The sequence below is a fragment of the Sapajus apella genome, unplaced genomic scaffold, assembly GCF_009761245.1.
Source record: "Sapajus apella isolate SASKATOON/1434 unplaced genomic scaffold, GSC_monkey_1.0 scaffold12, whole genome shotgun sequence".
Taxonomy (NCBI): Eukaryota; Metazoa; Chordata; class Mammalia; order Primates; family Cebidae; genus Sapajus; species Sapajus apella.
This window is the reverse complement of record NW_022436952.1, coordinates 1,845,305-1,858,888: the sequence shown is the minus strand read 5'-3', so window position 1 is coordinate 1,858,888 and position 13,584 is coordinate 1,845,305. Positions and strand designations below refer to the sequence as shown.

At 46.0% G+C, this 13,584-nt stretch overlaps 1 protein-coding gene across 4 annotated transcripts in view; it reads right to left on the bottom strand.

Annotated features, from left to right (window-relative positions):
* STAT3 (signal transducer and activator of transcription 3) overlaps positions 1–13,314 on the bottom strand; it is a 78,057-nt gene extending 64,743 nt beyond the window's left edge. For 3 of the 4 annotated variants that reach the window (XM_032279618.1, XM_032279617.1, XM_032279619.1), the window contains exon 1: positions 13,031–13,314. In XM_032279618.1, the coding sequence (XP_032135509.1) occupies positions 13,031–13,310 (280 nt within the window). In that variant the 5' untranslated portion in view covers positions 13,311–13,314. The remainder of the gene's footprint in view (positions 1–13,030) is intronic. The other variant, XM_032279616.1, reaches the window with a different exon arrangement.
* Between the last annotated feature and the right edge of the window lie 270 nt (positions 13,315–13,584).

The following is a 13,584-nucleotide window of genomic DNA, read 5'->3' as shown; positions in this document are numbered from 1 at the left end:
GAGCGAAACTCCATCTCAAAAAAAAAAAAAAAAAAAAAAAAAAGCCAGGCTTGGTAGCTCACGCCTGTAATCCCAGCACTTTGGGAGGCTGAGGCACATGGATCATGAGGTCAGGAGTTCCAGACCAACCTGGCCATCATGGTGAAACCCCCTCTCTACTAAAAATACAACAATTAGCTGGGCATGGTGGCGTGCACCTGTAATCCCAGCTACTTAGAAGGCTGAGGCAGGAGAATCTCTTGAACCTGGGAGGCAGAGGTTGCAGTGAGCCGAGATCGCACCATTGCACTCCAGCCTGGGTGACAGAGCAAGACTCCATCTCAATCAATCAATCAATCAATCAATAAAATAGGCCAGGCGCGGTGGCTCATGCCTGTAATCCCAACACTTTGGGAGGCCAAGGCAGGCAGATTATGAGGTCAAGAGATGGAGACCATCCTGGCCAACACAGTGAAACCCCGTCTCTACTAAAATTACAAAAATTAGCTGGGCATGGTAGCGGATGCCTGTAGTCCCAGCTACTCGGGAAGCAGAGGCAGGAGAATTGCTTGAACCTGGGAGGCGGAGGTTGCAGTGAGCTGAATCACACCACCGCGCTCCAGCCTGCTGCCTGGTGACAGAAAGACTCTGTCTCAAAAAAATAAAAATAAACTTACTGTATACTAACATAAATAACATTTTTATGAAAGGTAACTATTTTTGGCCTGGCGTGGTGGCTCACGCCTGTAATCCAAGCACTTTGGAGGCCAAGGTGGGTGGATCACCTGAGGTCGGGGGTTCAAGACCAGCCTGACTAACATGGTGAAACCCCATCTTTAAAAAAATATTAAAAAAAAAAAAAAAAGAAAGGTAGCTATTTTTGGCCAGGCACAGTGGCTCACGCCTGTAATCCCAGCACTTTGGGAGGCCCAGGCAGGCAGATCATGAGGTCAGGAGTTCAAGACCATCCTAGCCAACACGGTGGAACCCCGTCTCTACTAAAAATACAAAAAAACTGGCTGGTCGTGGGGACACACGCCTGTAATCCCAGCTACTCGGGAGGCTGAGGCAGGAGAATCGCTTGAACCCAGGAGGTGGAGGTTGCAGTGAGGCGAGATTGTACCACTGCACTCCAGCCTGGATGACAGAGCAAGATTCTGTCTCAAAAAAAAAAAAAAGACAGAAAGAAAGAAAGGTAACTATTTTTCATACAAAGACTGTATGGATCTCCTCTACCCTCTACCTCCAGTCTAATTCCCCATTACTCAGAAAATATTCTCACTGGGTATAGAGGTATGTACTCCCATTGGAAAACTTTGGGGAAACTGAGGGTAGACGTCCATGGAATCTATGGGGCACTGCTGAACCAGGACACCTAAGATATTTCTGCAGAAACAGGAATTATTATTATTATTATTATTTTGAGAAGGAATCTTGCTCTGTCTCCCAGGCTGGAGTGCAATGGCGCAATCTCTGCTCACTGCAACCTCTGCCTCCCAGGTTCAAGTGATACTCCTGCCTCAGCCTCCTGGGTAGCTGGGATTACAGGCACATGCCACCACACCTGGCTAGTTTTGGTATTTTTAGTAGAGGCAGGGTTTCACTATGTTAGTCAGGCTGGTCTTGAACTCCTGACCTCAGGTGATCCACCCAAACTGCTGGGATTACAGGCATGAGCCACTCTGCCTGGCCAGGAATTTTTTTTTAAATTAATAACCTTTTGTTTTTAGGGCAGTTTTAGGTCACAGCAAGATGGATCAGAAAGTAGGTTCTCATATACCCCCTTTATTGTTGTGGGGGTACCCCCTGTACCCATCACACACACAACCTCCTCCACTACGACATCCTGCACCACATTTGAGAAACAAATTTTAGACGGTTCTATGAACCTAGGACTCCTCAATACAATAATTAGGACCCTCAAGTGTCCCATATGCTTCTAGACACATGCAATCTACTCATTCACTAAAATAGGGAAAGTAACACATGAGATTGAGTATTAATTATTCCTTTTCCTTTTTTTTTTTTTTTTGAGATGGAGTTTTGCTCTTGTTGCCCAGGCTGGAGTGCAATGGCACCATCTCAGCTCACGGCAACCTCCACCTCCCGGGTTCAAGTGATTCTCCTGCCTTGGCCTCCCTAGCAGCTGGGATTACAGGTGCCCACCAACATACCTGGGTAATTTTTCTATTTTTAGTAGAGATGGGGTTTCACCAGGTTGGTCAGGCTGGTCTCAAACTCCTGACCTCAGGTGATCCACCCACCTCAGCCTCTCAAAGTGCTGGGATTACAGGCACGAGCCACCGCACCTGGACAGATTATTCTTAATCAACTGATTATTTCTGGTTCCAGAATGCTTTCATTATTCCACCTGCCCCAATGTATAAGCATTACCAACCTAATTATGCTTTTTTTTTTTTTTAGACGGAGTCTCACTCTGTCACCCAGGCTGGAGTGCAGTGGCATGATCTTGACTAACTACAACCTCTGCCTCCCAGATTCAAGCGATCTTCGTGACTCAGGCTCCCGAGTAGCTGGGACTTACAGGCATGCACCACCATGCCCAGCTAATTTTTGTATTTTTAGTAGGATGGGGTTTCGCCATGTTGGCAAGGCTGGTCTTGAACTCCTGACCTCAAGTGACACCCCCGCTCCCACCCCGCCCGCCCTTCAGCCTCCCAAAGTGCTGAGATTACAGGCATGAGCCACCGTGCCTGGCCTCCTAATTATGTTTTATTTTAGTTAATGTTTCAATAAATGTGCTTTCCTTAAACATCCTGATGAAAAGAGGCCCAGATACAAACTGATTTGTCAGAGAAAGTCAGTCTAAGATGAAATATTTATTATATCTAAACCACAAGCAGAAAAAAATTCAAAGGCCGACTATTTTAATGCTAACTCAATGCAGTATTGCACTTTGGTTTATGGGAAAGGTAATTACACAGCTAACATCTGGGTTTTAAAAATTACATTGTGGGGAGAGAAGGGGAAAACAGGAAAAGTCTAATGCTTTTAGATTCTGTCAGAAAAAGTGTTTGCTAAAAAGCAAAACAAAATGAACATGAGAAAAAATTTGAAAAACATGCATTTTAGGAAGCTTTCATCAAAGCAGGTGCTCAAGTTCAGACTCAAATCTTCCAACTCTTGTAATAAGAATGAGAGGTCAGAATACCACAAAGTAATCAAATCAATCAAACAAAGCGGGAAACAGGTGGCTGACACCAGACTGGGCAGGGTTTTCCTAAATTGGGCTTACCTTCGCTAATCCAAATCAGTTTTCAGAAATGGCTTCTACAAAAACTACCCAAACATCCCCCTAATAATTTGTACTCCTCCTCCACAATAGGGAAGCCAAACCATTTATTTCCCAGAAGGTTTACTTTCTCTTTCAAGCTCTGCTGGCTTCCTCCTGCCCCGCACATGGCCAGGAAAAAACAAAAGCATTGGCTTTTCTTTCCTGCCTTCTCTAAAACTGAAGAGGGAGATGGGGTGAGAGAACTTATTTCATGGAAAAGCTGGCTGGTTCTTAACTGCAACACTATTCTGAATACAGATTAGTTTGCAAAGGAAAGTTACAGGACAGGAAAATAAAGGCCTACCCCTTCAACTAACTCATATACATGTACATTTGCATGTATGCACACCCACATAGATGTGAAGACACATTTAATTCAGCTGAGTAATGTGCAACAATCAGCTCCCAGCTCCATATCCAGCCACTTGGGATGCCTCCTCACTCCCACCTTCCTTACCTGACTCAAAATAAGGTTCTTCCTGTTGGCTTCTTCCTGAGACACAGGCAACTCTAATCAATCTTCTTCCCCTCAAGCCGTCAACACTACCTGCACTTTGTGTGTTGGAAGAAACTCCTTGAGTGGTAATCCATTTTTAATGTGTTAAATATTACTTAAAATAAGTGAGAAGTGATCATGGATTGTGGACAATGCAAAGAGATTTAACAAAAGAGCATTTGTGTAAACAGGAATTTATAGTTTGCCTTGCCTATTCCTTTTACATGACAGCCTCAATTTCCTCTAACAGAATGTAAATCCCTCATCCCTATTCATTTACTTTTTTTCCTGTTAGGTTGAATCTGCCAATTATTCTTTCTCTCCTTTGGGTCATTAGTGGCTGCCATGGATCATAACTTGCCTGACTTTGTAGTTAGATATCAAAATTTATTTTATTTTTTGATACCACAGTTTTTTTGCTTTTTGGTTTGTTTTTCTGAGTCTTGCTCTGTCACCCAGGCTGGAGGGCAGTGGCACAATCTCAGCTCACTGCAACCTCCACCTCCCAGGTTCAAGAGATTCTCCTGCCTCAGCCTCCCAAGTAGCTGGGATTACAGGCACGCGCCACCATGCCCAGCTGAATTTTTGTATTTTTAGTAGAGACGGGGTTTCACCTTGTTGACCAGGATGGTCTCAATCTCTTGACCTCGTAATCCACCCGTCTCGGCCTCCCAAAGTGCTGGGATTACAGGCGTGAGCCACCACGCCCGGCCAAGGTTTTTCTTTTTTTTTTGAGATGGAGTCTAGCTCTGTAGCAAAGGCTGGAGTGCAGTGGTGTGATATCAGCTCACTGCAACCTCTGCCTCCCAGGTTCAAGTGATTCTTCTGCCTTAGCCTCCTGAAGAGCTTGGATTACAGGCGTGCACCACCACGCCTAGATAATATTTGTATTTTTAGTAGATGGGGTTCCACTGTGTTGGCCAGGCTAGTCTCTAATTCCTGACCTCATGATCTGCCTGCCTCGGCCTCCCAAAGTGCTGGGATTACAAGCGTGAACCACTGTGCCTGGACTGATATTATAGTTTTTAATAATAGTATTCCAGCTGAAGAACAAAAAAAGAGTGATTCAGCCTGTGCAACATGAAGAGATCCCGACTCAAAAAAATTTAAAAATTAGCTGAGGGTGGTAGCACATTCCTGCAGCCCCAGCTACTCTGGGGGCTGAGGCGGGAGGATCACTTGAGCCTGGGAGATCAAGGCTGCAGTGAGCCATGATCTTGCCACGCACTGCACTCCAGCCTAGGTGACAGTGAGACCTCCGGAGCGGTGGCTCACGCCTGTAATCCCAGCACTTTGGGAGGCCGAGGTGGGCTGATCACAAGGTCAGGAGTTCGAGACCAGCCTGGCCAACATGGTAAAACCCCATCTCTACTAAAAAAAAAAATACAAAAATTAGCCAGGCATGGTGGCGCACACCTGCAGTCCCAGCTACTCAGGAGGCTGAGGCAGGACAATCGCTTGAACCTGGGAGGTGGAGATTGCGGTGAGCAGAGATTGTGCCACTGCACTCCAGCCTGGGTAACAGAGTCAGAGTCCCTCTCAAAAAAAAAAAAATTAATAATAATAATAAATAGTAATAATAGTAATTATTAGCACTTGAATGTTACCTATCCCGCCAGGCACTACGCAAAGTACTTGATATGTATCATTTAGCTTAATCCTCTCAATTACTGTGCAAGTGGACCTGGTCCAGGATTGTGGAAACTGAAACCTAGAGAAGTGAAAGCAACAGGCCCAAGGTCTAAGGGAAGGCAGATCTGGGATTAAAGCCCAAGGGGTCTGACCTGATAGTCCACTCTTTTTTTCTTTTTTTGAGACAGAGTTTCACTCTTGTTGCCCAGGCTGGAGTGCAATGGCGTGATCTTAGCTCACAGCAACCTCCACCTCCCAGGTTCAAGCGATTCTCCTCCCTCAGCCTCCCTAGTAGCTGGGATTACAGGCATGCACCACCAACATCTTGATAGTCCACTCTTTTAACTGCTATAGTAATTTTGGACCATGAAACCCTCAAACACACCAACCAAGTGTTTCAAAACTACAATAGCAATCACTTTAGGAAGACTCAAAATGTAAGTTTTTTGGCTGATGCAGTTAAAAATTCAAAGGTCAGGTAAAAATTCAGTGATGAGTAAGGTCATTTATTCTCATGGCTGTGGGTAGCAGGAAGGAAAGCCGGATCATTCAAACATTATTTTCTTGTAGGAGCAGATTTACCTTCCTTATTATTCTTTTGCTAGGCTGTTAAAAGGAATTTGGAATAAATATATCCAAGATAAACTGGTAAACAGAAAGGGCTGCAAAAAATCTGGAGAACAAAACCAAGCCAATTAACAAGGTACATGTAGGCCGGGTACGGTGGCTCACACCTGTAATCTCAACACTTTGGGAGGCCAAGGCGGGCAGATCATGAGGTCTGCAGATCAAGACCATCCTGGCCAACATGGTGAAACCCCGTCTCTATTTAAATATAATAAAATAAAAATTTTTTTAAAGATACATGTAAAACACACATTCTACATTTCTACAAGTCTTTTGTTAATAATAGCATGATATGACTTTTTTTTTTTTTTTTTTTGAGACAGAGTTTCACTCTTGTTACCCAGGCTGGAGTGCAATGGCGCGATCTTGGCTCACCGCAACCTCCGCCTCCTGGGTTCAGGCAATTCTCCTGCCTCAGCCGGCACTACAGGCACGCGCCACCATGCCCAGCTAATGTTTTTGTATTTTTAGTAGAGACGGGGTTTCACCATGTTGACCAGGATGGCCTCAATCTCTTGACCTCGTGATCCACCCGCCTCAGCCTCCCAAAGTGTTGGGATTACAGGCGTGAGCCACTGCGCCCGGCTATGATATGACTTTTGTAAAAGGACAAAATAACTTATTTTAATGACATTTAAACACAATTATTAACAGAAGAAAAGGGATAATTGCTGTGGCTCCTTGGCCTCCTTTCCCCTTGGCTTAGGTCTCCTAAATTAAGAACTTCTACTTATAGCTCCCTGAACACACAGGCTGTTTTAAGCCTCCGCACACTCATGTTCCTTCAGCCTTGAATACAACAGTTTATAATGCAACTTTGTGGAGAGAATTCCTATTCATCCTATAAAGCCCTATTCAGGTGTTCCCATCTGATAAATCCCCTCAGTAATGATGCCTTTCTCTCACTCTTTTCTTGGATATTTAATAAGAACTTAGATTTACAGAGCTCTTACTATGTGCCAGGCACTATGCTAAGCATTTTATCCACATTATCTTATTGAATCTTCAACAGCACCTACAACATAAGTACTGTTATCATCTTCTTTTACAGATAAGAAAACAGAGGCTCGGATTCTGACTAGGAAGTGGCAGATCCAGCATTCAGTCCCAGATCTGTCTGACTTCAGAGCCTGAGTCTTGAACCACTCACTACCCGGTTGTCTCCCCTGTCCTACGTCCATAATGGCACAGTACACATGTTGGTCCCTACAACATCTCCAGTTTCATGAAAATGGACAACATTTCATTATCCTTGGATCCTGCCTGGTGCAATAACTGGCCCTCAATGTTTGCTGATCTGAATTAAAGAGCTGTGATAGGGCTGGGCGTGGTGGCTCACGCCTGTAATCCCAGCACTTTGGGAGGCTGAGGTGGGTGGATCATGAGGTCAGGAGTTCAAGACCAGCCTGGCCAACATGGTGAACCCCTATCTCTACAAAAAATACAAAAAATTAGTCGAGGCTGGTGGTGTGTGCCTGTAATCCCAGGTACCCAAGAGGCTGAAGTAGGAGAATCGCTTGAACCTGGGAGACGGAGGTTGCGGTGAGCTGAGACTGTGCCACTGTACACCACCCTGGGCAGCAGAGCGAGACTCCGTCTCAAAAAAAAAAAAAAAGAGTTGTGATAATCCTAACATGACAAATAATAACTGACCATAATAGACATATGCTATTTCCAGGCCTCATAACTTCTCTTTCCTCTGAGGACATGTAGCATTCAGTGTAGCACTGTCAGATAGAATATCTCATTCTGTCACCCAGGATGGAGTGCAGTGGCAGGATCTCGGCTCACTGCAGCCTCCACCTCTCCAGTTCAAGCAATTTTCCTGCCTCAGCCTCCCAAGTAGCTGGGACTACCGGCATGTGCCACCACACCTAAGTTTTGTATTTTTAGTAGAGATGGGGTTTCACCATGTTGGCCAGGCCGGTCTTGAACTCCTGACCTCATGTGATCCGCTCACCTCAGTTTCATAAAGTGCTGAGATTACAGGTGTCAGCCACCATGCCCGGCCTGTTTTTGTTTTGTTTTGTTTTTTTAAAAGAGACAAGGTCTCATTCTGTTGCCCAGGCTGGTCTCACACTCCTGGGCTCAGGCAGTCCTCTTGACTCAGTCTTACAAAGTGCTGGAATTACAGGCATGAGTCACTGCTCCTGGGCCCGATATGCTACTCCTTTTAAAGACTAGAGGCATCTCACACAATTCACCACCAAAGGACCATGTGGCCATCCTGACTAAAGTGCGCTACACTTTACAATTGCACCTTGTAAGCCAAGGTGTCTAGCAAAAGTATGTAACCACAATATTAATTCTTTCTGCCATAATCAATAAGGACTGAGCCAGCCCAGCAATGTCATCCTCCTGGATCTCACTGAGGCTGCTCCAGAACACCAGTTTTTCAGGATTTGGGGATGTCCCTCAAGTGATCTTTCAGTGGTTTTTATAAATGACCCAAAAGTTATGGTGAAATTTTTAAATGTGAAAGACATAAAATATGAGTGGTGATCTGTAGCCAATGAAAAATCCTCAAAAAACACTTCTACACTTAAGTACACTATGCTTTTCTCACCCAAAGTACCAAATCAAATCAATCAGGACACCTACCTTTGTGCGATGTTGGACTCCAGTTCACAACTCCCCTGGGGCAGAGGGCAGATGTACTGATTTACTTTGTACAAATTAACAAGCACCAGGCATGTGCCTAACGCATAGTAGGAACTCTATGATTAAACACCAGTGCTTCGCCTCAAAAGTTTTAAAAGCTTCCCCTACAAAAGAACAGAACTGAAATTCCTTGGTCTTGCATTTAGTATCTTTTATAAGTAATCACTTCTCTACTTACCCTCCTAGTCTACCAGGCTACCAGGAATTTTTCTGAGACAGGGTCTCATTCTGTCGCCCAGGCTGGAGTGCAGTGGCAGGACCACAGCTTACTGCAGCCTCGACACCCAGGCTCAGGTGATCCTCCCACCTTAGTCTCACCAGTAGCTGGGACTACAGGCCCACGCCACCATGCCTGGCTAATTTTTTTTATTTTTAGTGGAGATAGGGTTTCACCATGTTGCCCAAGCTGCTCTCAAATTCCTGGGCTCAAGCAATCCTCCTGCCTCAGCCTCCCAAAGTGCTGGGATTACAGGCATAGGCCATCAAATTCTTTACACCTATCAAATTCCACCCATTATTTGGGACCCAGTTGAAATCCCTCCTTTGGCAAAAAAGACTTCCTAGACAACTCCAGGCCTCATAACCTCTCCTTCCTCTAAGACCTATAGCATTCAGTGTAGCACTGTCCAATAGAACGTTCTATGGTAACAAAAATGTTCTACATCTGTACTATATTTTTTTTAATGTAGAACAGCTACCTTGTTAGCACCGGGTATAAAGTCTCACCATCTCTCTGATGACATGTTACACTGGATGGTTAAAACATTTATCAAGTCCCCCAGTACACTGCAATTTCTGTGAACAAGATACAATTTATTCTTCATAGCAACTCAGACAAAGTTGCAAAAAGTATTTATTTGTTGGTGAGGGAAGGTGGCTCACACCTGTAATCCCAGCACTTTGGGAGGCTGACGTGGGCAGATCTCTTGAGCTCAGGAGTTCGAGACCAGCCTGGTCAACATGGTGAAAGCCTGTCTCTACTAAAAATACAAAAATTAGCCAGGTATGGTGGTGGGCACCTGTAATCCCTGCTACTCAGGAGGCTGAGATGTAAGAATCACTTGAACCCAGGAGGAGGAGGTTGCAGTGAGCCAAGATCAGGCCACTGCACTCTAGCCTGGGGGACAGAGCGTGACTCCATCCCCACCCTCCCCCTGCAAAAAAAGAGTATGTATTTGTTGGTTTGCATACCACCTGAGAAAACCATAAGCTACAAAGGTGTGGACTCAGACGTATGGAAAGTTGGTCACCACTTCTGCAGCATCTCATATCTGAATGTCAAGACACATGGAGGCAGGGAGGATAAAGCCGCTTTATCCTCAAGGCACTCTGGTTTAAATGACATTTGAGTCATGACTGTCTTTCACCTAAAACGAACCTAGATTAGTATTTCTTTTCATTAGTAAATAGCTAAATTATGATAATAAATTATGCTGACCAAAAACAGTTCTTTACTTCCCAAGTTAGATATAGCAATTAGATAGAAAAATAACCAGCAAGCTCAATTTGTATTTCTTTTTTCACCTGTTTATTGAATACTTATCTCCCATGAAGTCTTTCAGCCCGTTGGTGGCATTTTACTATTCAGATATATGTTAGAATTTCACTAACGGCCAGACGCTGTGGCTCATGCCTATAATCCTAGCACTTTGGGAGGTCAAGGTGGGTGGATAACCTGAGGTCAGGAGTTCAAGACCAGCCTGGCCATCATGGTGAAACCGCATCTTAGAAAAAAACAAAAAGAATTTTACTGTTACTTGCCAGTTGTGGTGGCTCATGCCTGTAATCCCAGCACTTTGGGAGGCCAAGGCGGGCGGATCACAAGGTCAGGAGTTCAAGACCAGCCTGGCCAATGTAGGGAAATCCCATCTCTACTAAAAATACAAAAATTAGCCAGGTGTGGTGGGGTACACCTGTAATCCCAGCTACTTGGGAGGCTAAGGCAGGAGAATCACTGGAACCTGGGAAGTAGAGGTTGCAATGAGCAGAGATCAAGCCACTGCACTCCAGCCTGGGTGACAGTGCAAGACTCTGTGTAAAAAATAATAATAATAATAACAATAAAATAAAATAAAAACAAGAAAAAAAGGCCAGGTGCGGTGGCTCACACCTGTAATCCCAGCACTTTGGGAGGCCGAGGCGGGTGGATCACGAGGTCAAGAGATCGAGACCATTCTGGCCAACATGGTGAAACCCCGTCTCCACTAAAAATACAAAAATTAGTTGGGCATGGTGGCGTGCGCCTGTAGTCCCAGCTACTAGGGAGGCTGAGGCAGAAGGATTGCTTGAACCCAGGACGTGGAGGTTGCCATAAGCCAAGATCCTGCCACTGCATTCCAGCCTGGCATCAGAGTGAGAAAAAAAAATTAAAAACACAAAATATATAGCAGGAGGCACAAATTCCACCACTATGGCACTCTGCTGCCTTGGGCAAGTGTCTTGATTCTTTAGCCTCAATTTTCTTATCTATAATATTAGGGTAATTGTTATGTGAACTACCTACCTCAAGTCCTTTGTGGGTCAATTCATAACTGTGCTGTGGGTATTTTTTTTTCCTTTCTTCCTCCTTTCCTTTTTCTTTCTTTCTTAGAGACTGGTTCTCATTATGTTGCCCAGACTAGACTCTAGACCCAACTCCAGGCCTCTCACTATGTTGCCCAGACCAGACTCAAGTCCTGGACTCAAAGAATCCTCCAGCCTCAGCCTTCAAGTAGCTGGGATCAGAGGTATGTACCACCATGCCTGGCACTGTAAGTGTTTCTAAGTGATTATTATTCCCAATGAACTACATAAAAAACAAAAGATTCTTGAATTTACCAATGGTTCTTTGTGATGAGTGTGCTAATATACAGACTAAAATCAAGGCTCCAACCTCTAAAACATTTAATTCCAGATTTCTTTCCCCCATCCCACTGTGCAAACTGAACAAAAACTGGGCTAGCACTCCAGTCTGGAACATGTAATAAGGAAATAAATGTGCTGACTCAGAGTACATAGACATATTTGATATAAAATTTAAACACTAGCTGATTTAAGTCATAACACAATCTAAAGCCACATATAAAAGACTGACATCATTTTCTGCTTTGCTTTATTCAAGCCAACGCTTTATCAGCACAGCCAGCCAAAAATTTACAATCCATACACAAACTACATAACCTTTAGTTGCATATACAATGAAGCCAGCACGTACACGCTATACACATTTCTTAAAAAAAAAAAAAAAAGACTAACCACTGATTTTGTCACCACACATACACACATACAACGACCTGATATAGCACAGAGTGATGTGTACCAAACATGGAAATACCAATTTGGGTGACGGTCTCAATCTTGTTAACTTCAGTGCAAACACACCCCCCAAACGCAGGTAAAGTTTGCACACATGGTTTTTTTCAAAGCCAGCCTGTCTTTGTTTCACTCTCCTCTGCATTTACCCAAGATCTTGGCTCTGAGACAGAAAACTCCCACTCTCGATTGGTTCATTCTGTCCTATGCAATTAAGCAACAACACAATCCAGTAAACGCAATGGCTCAATTATTTATCTTCTGGCCAACTTTACCAGGTGTTTGGAAAAGAACAATGTCAAGAGGTTTATTTCTCTCTACAGCTGGCTGGACGGGTTAATGGGGATTTTATTTTGTCTTCTTTTTTTTTTTTTTCCCTCTCTTTTTTACAAGGCGAGGGAGTGGGGGGAGTATAGCTTAACCTAGAAAAAGATGGGAGGGAATTTAGGAAGAGTACCGGTCTGTCAATTTCCTTACAGGAAACTTGATTCTTATGCAATAAACCTACCCAAGACCAGCCAGCCCGTGAGGCTGCAGGGGACAGACACCTATGCCAGCCTCCAGAGGGGCACAGTTGGCTCCTGAAGGAGCGGGAACGGGGCAACTGGAGGAAGTGGCTCAGCGAGAGCCGCCGGCCGGGCGGAAAGGAAGCGCTTTCCGACCCTCACCAGAGCCGGTGATCCCCGCCAGTGACAGTCGCTCCGGTGGCCGGAACGTCCCCAGGGCCCCAGGGAGCAGGAAATCGGGGGACAGTCCCTGACTCCTGTCGCCGCAGCCGAGTGCGCCCTCGCCCCACGGTTCCCTCTCGAGCGCGTTCTCCTCACTGTTTCTCTGAAGAACGAAACTTCCCTCCAGAGCCCCCAGTCCCTTCCGAGGCCCGCTCCAGTCATCCCGGGGAGTCTTTCCTCAGGGCGACCCTCCGCGACTCATCTCTCCCAGCCCCAATGCAGCGTCCATACAACCTCCCCAACGTCCCAAAGGCTCCCGGCCCCTGCGGCGCCCCCGGGTCCTCAGGCCTCCCCGATGGCCCCACCCTGCACCCCCTTCACCTGTTTCTCCCGCGGAGGCCGAGAGGCCGGGGCTGCGCGTGCGCCGGGGGCTGGCGGCGGGGCTCCCTCTGGCCAAAGGGCCTCTTCTTGCCGAGGGGGAGAGACAGCGCCGAGCAGGCTGCTTTTCCAGGATCCGGTTGGGGCTTGTTCCCTGGGCTGCGACGTCGGAACCCCTGGCTCCCCCTCTCGGTCTACGCCGCCGCAGCTCCGGAAACCGCTGAATTACAGCCCCTTCAGCCAATCCCCGCCCAGCCCCGGCAGGGCCAAGGCATGCCCTCATGCATAATTCATGAACGGCCAGCTCGCTCGGCCACCCAGAGGTCCCAGTGCGTGTGCGGTACAGCAGAAGCCCCGCCCACCAACCAATGAGGGGAGCAGTTAGGAGAAAGGGCGGGGCCAAGAGAAGACTGATACGCCCCTGTGCTGGCTGTTCCGACAGTTTAGTGTTCCTCCCTCCGCCGCAGCGCGGGAAGAGCCCAAGGCTTGGGCACAGAAGCCCGGGGGGGAGGGAGGGAAGATGACCGGAATGTCCTGCTGAAAACTCAGCTGAGTTC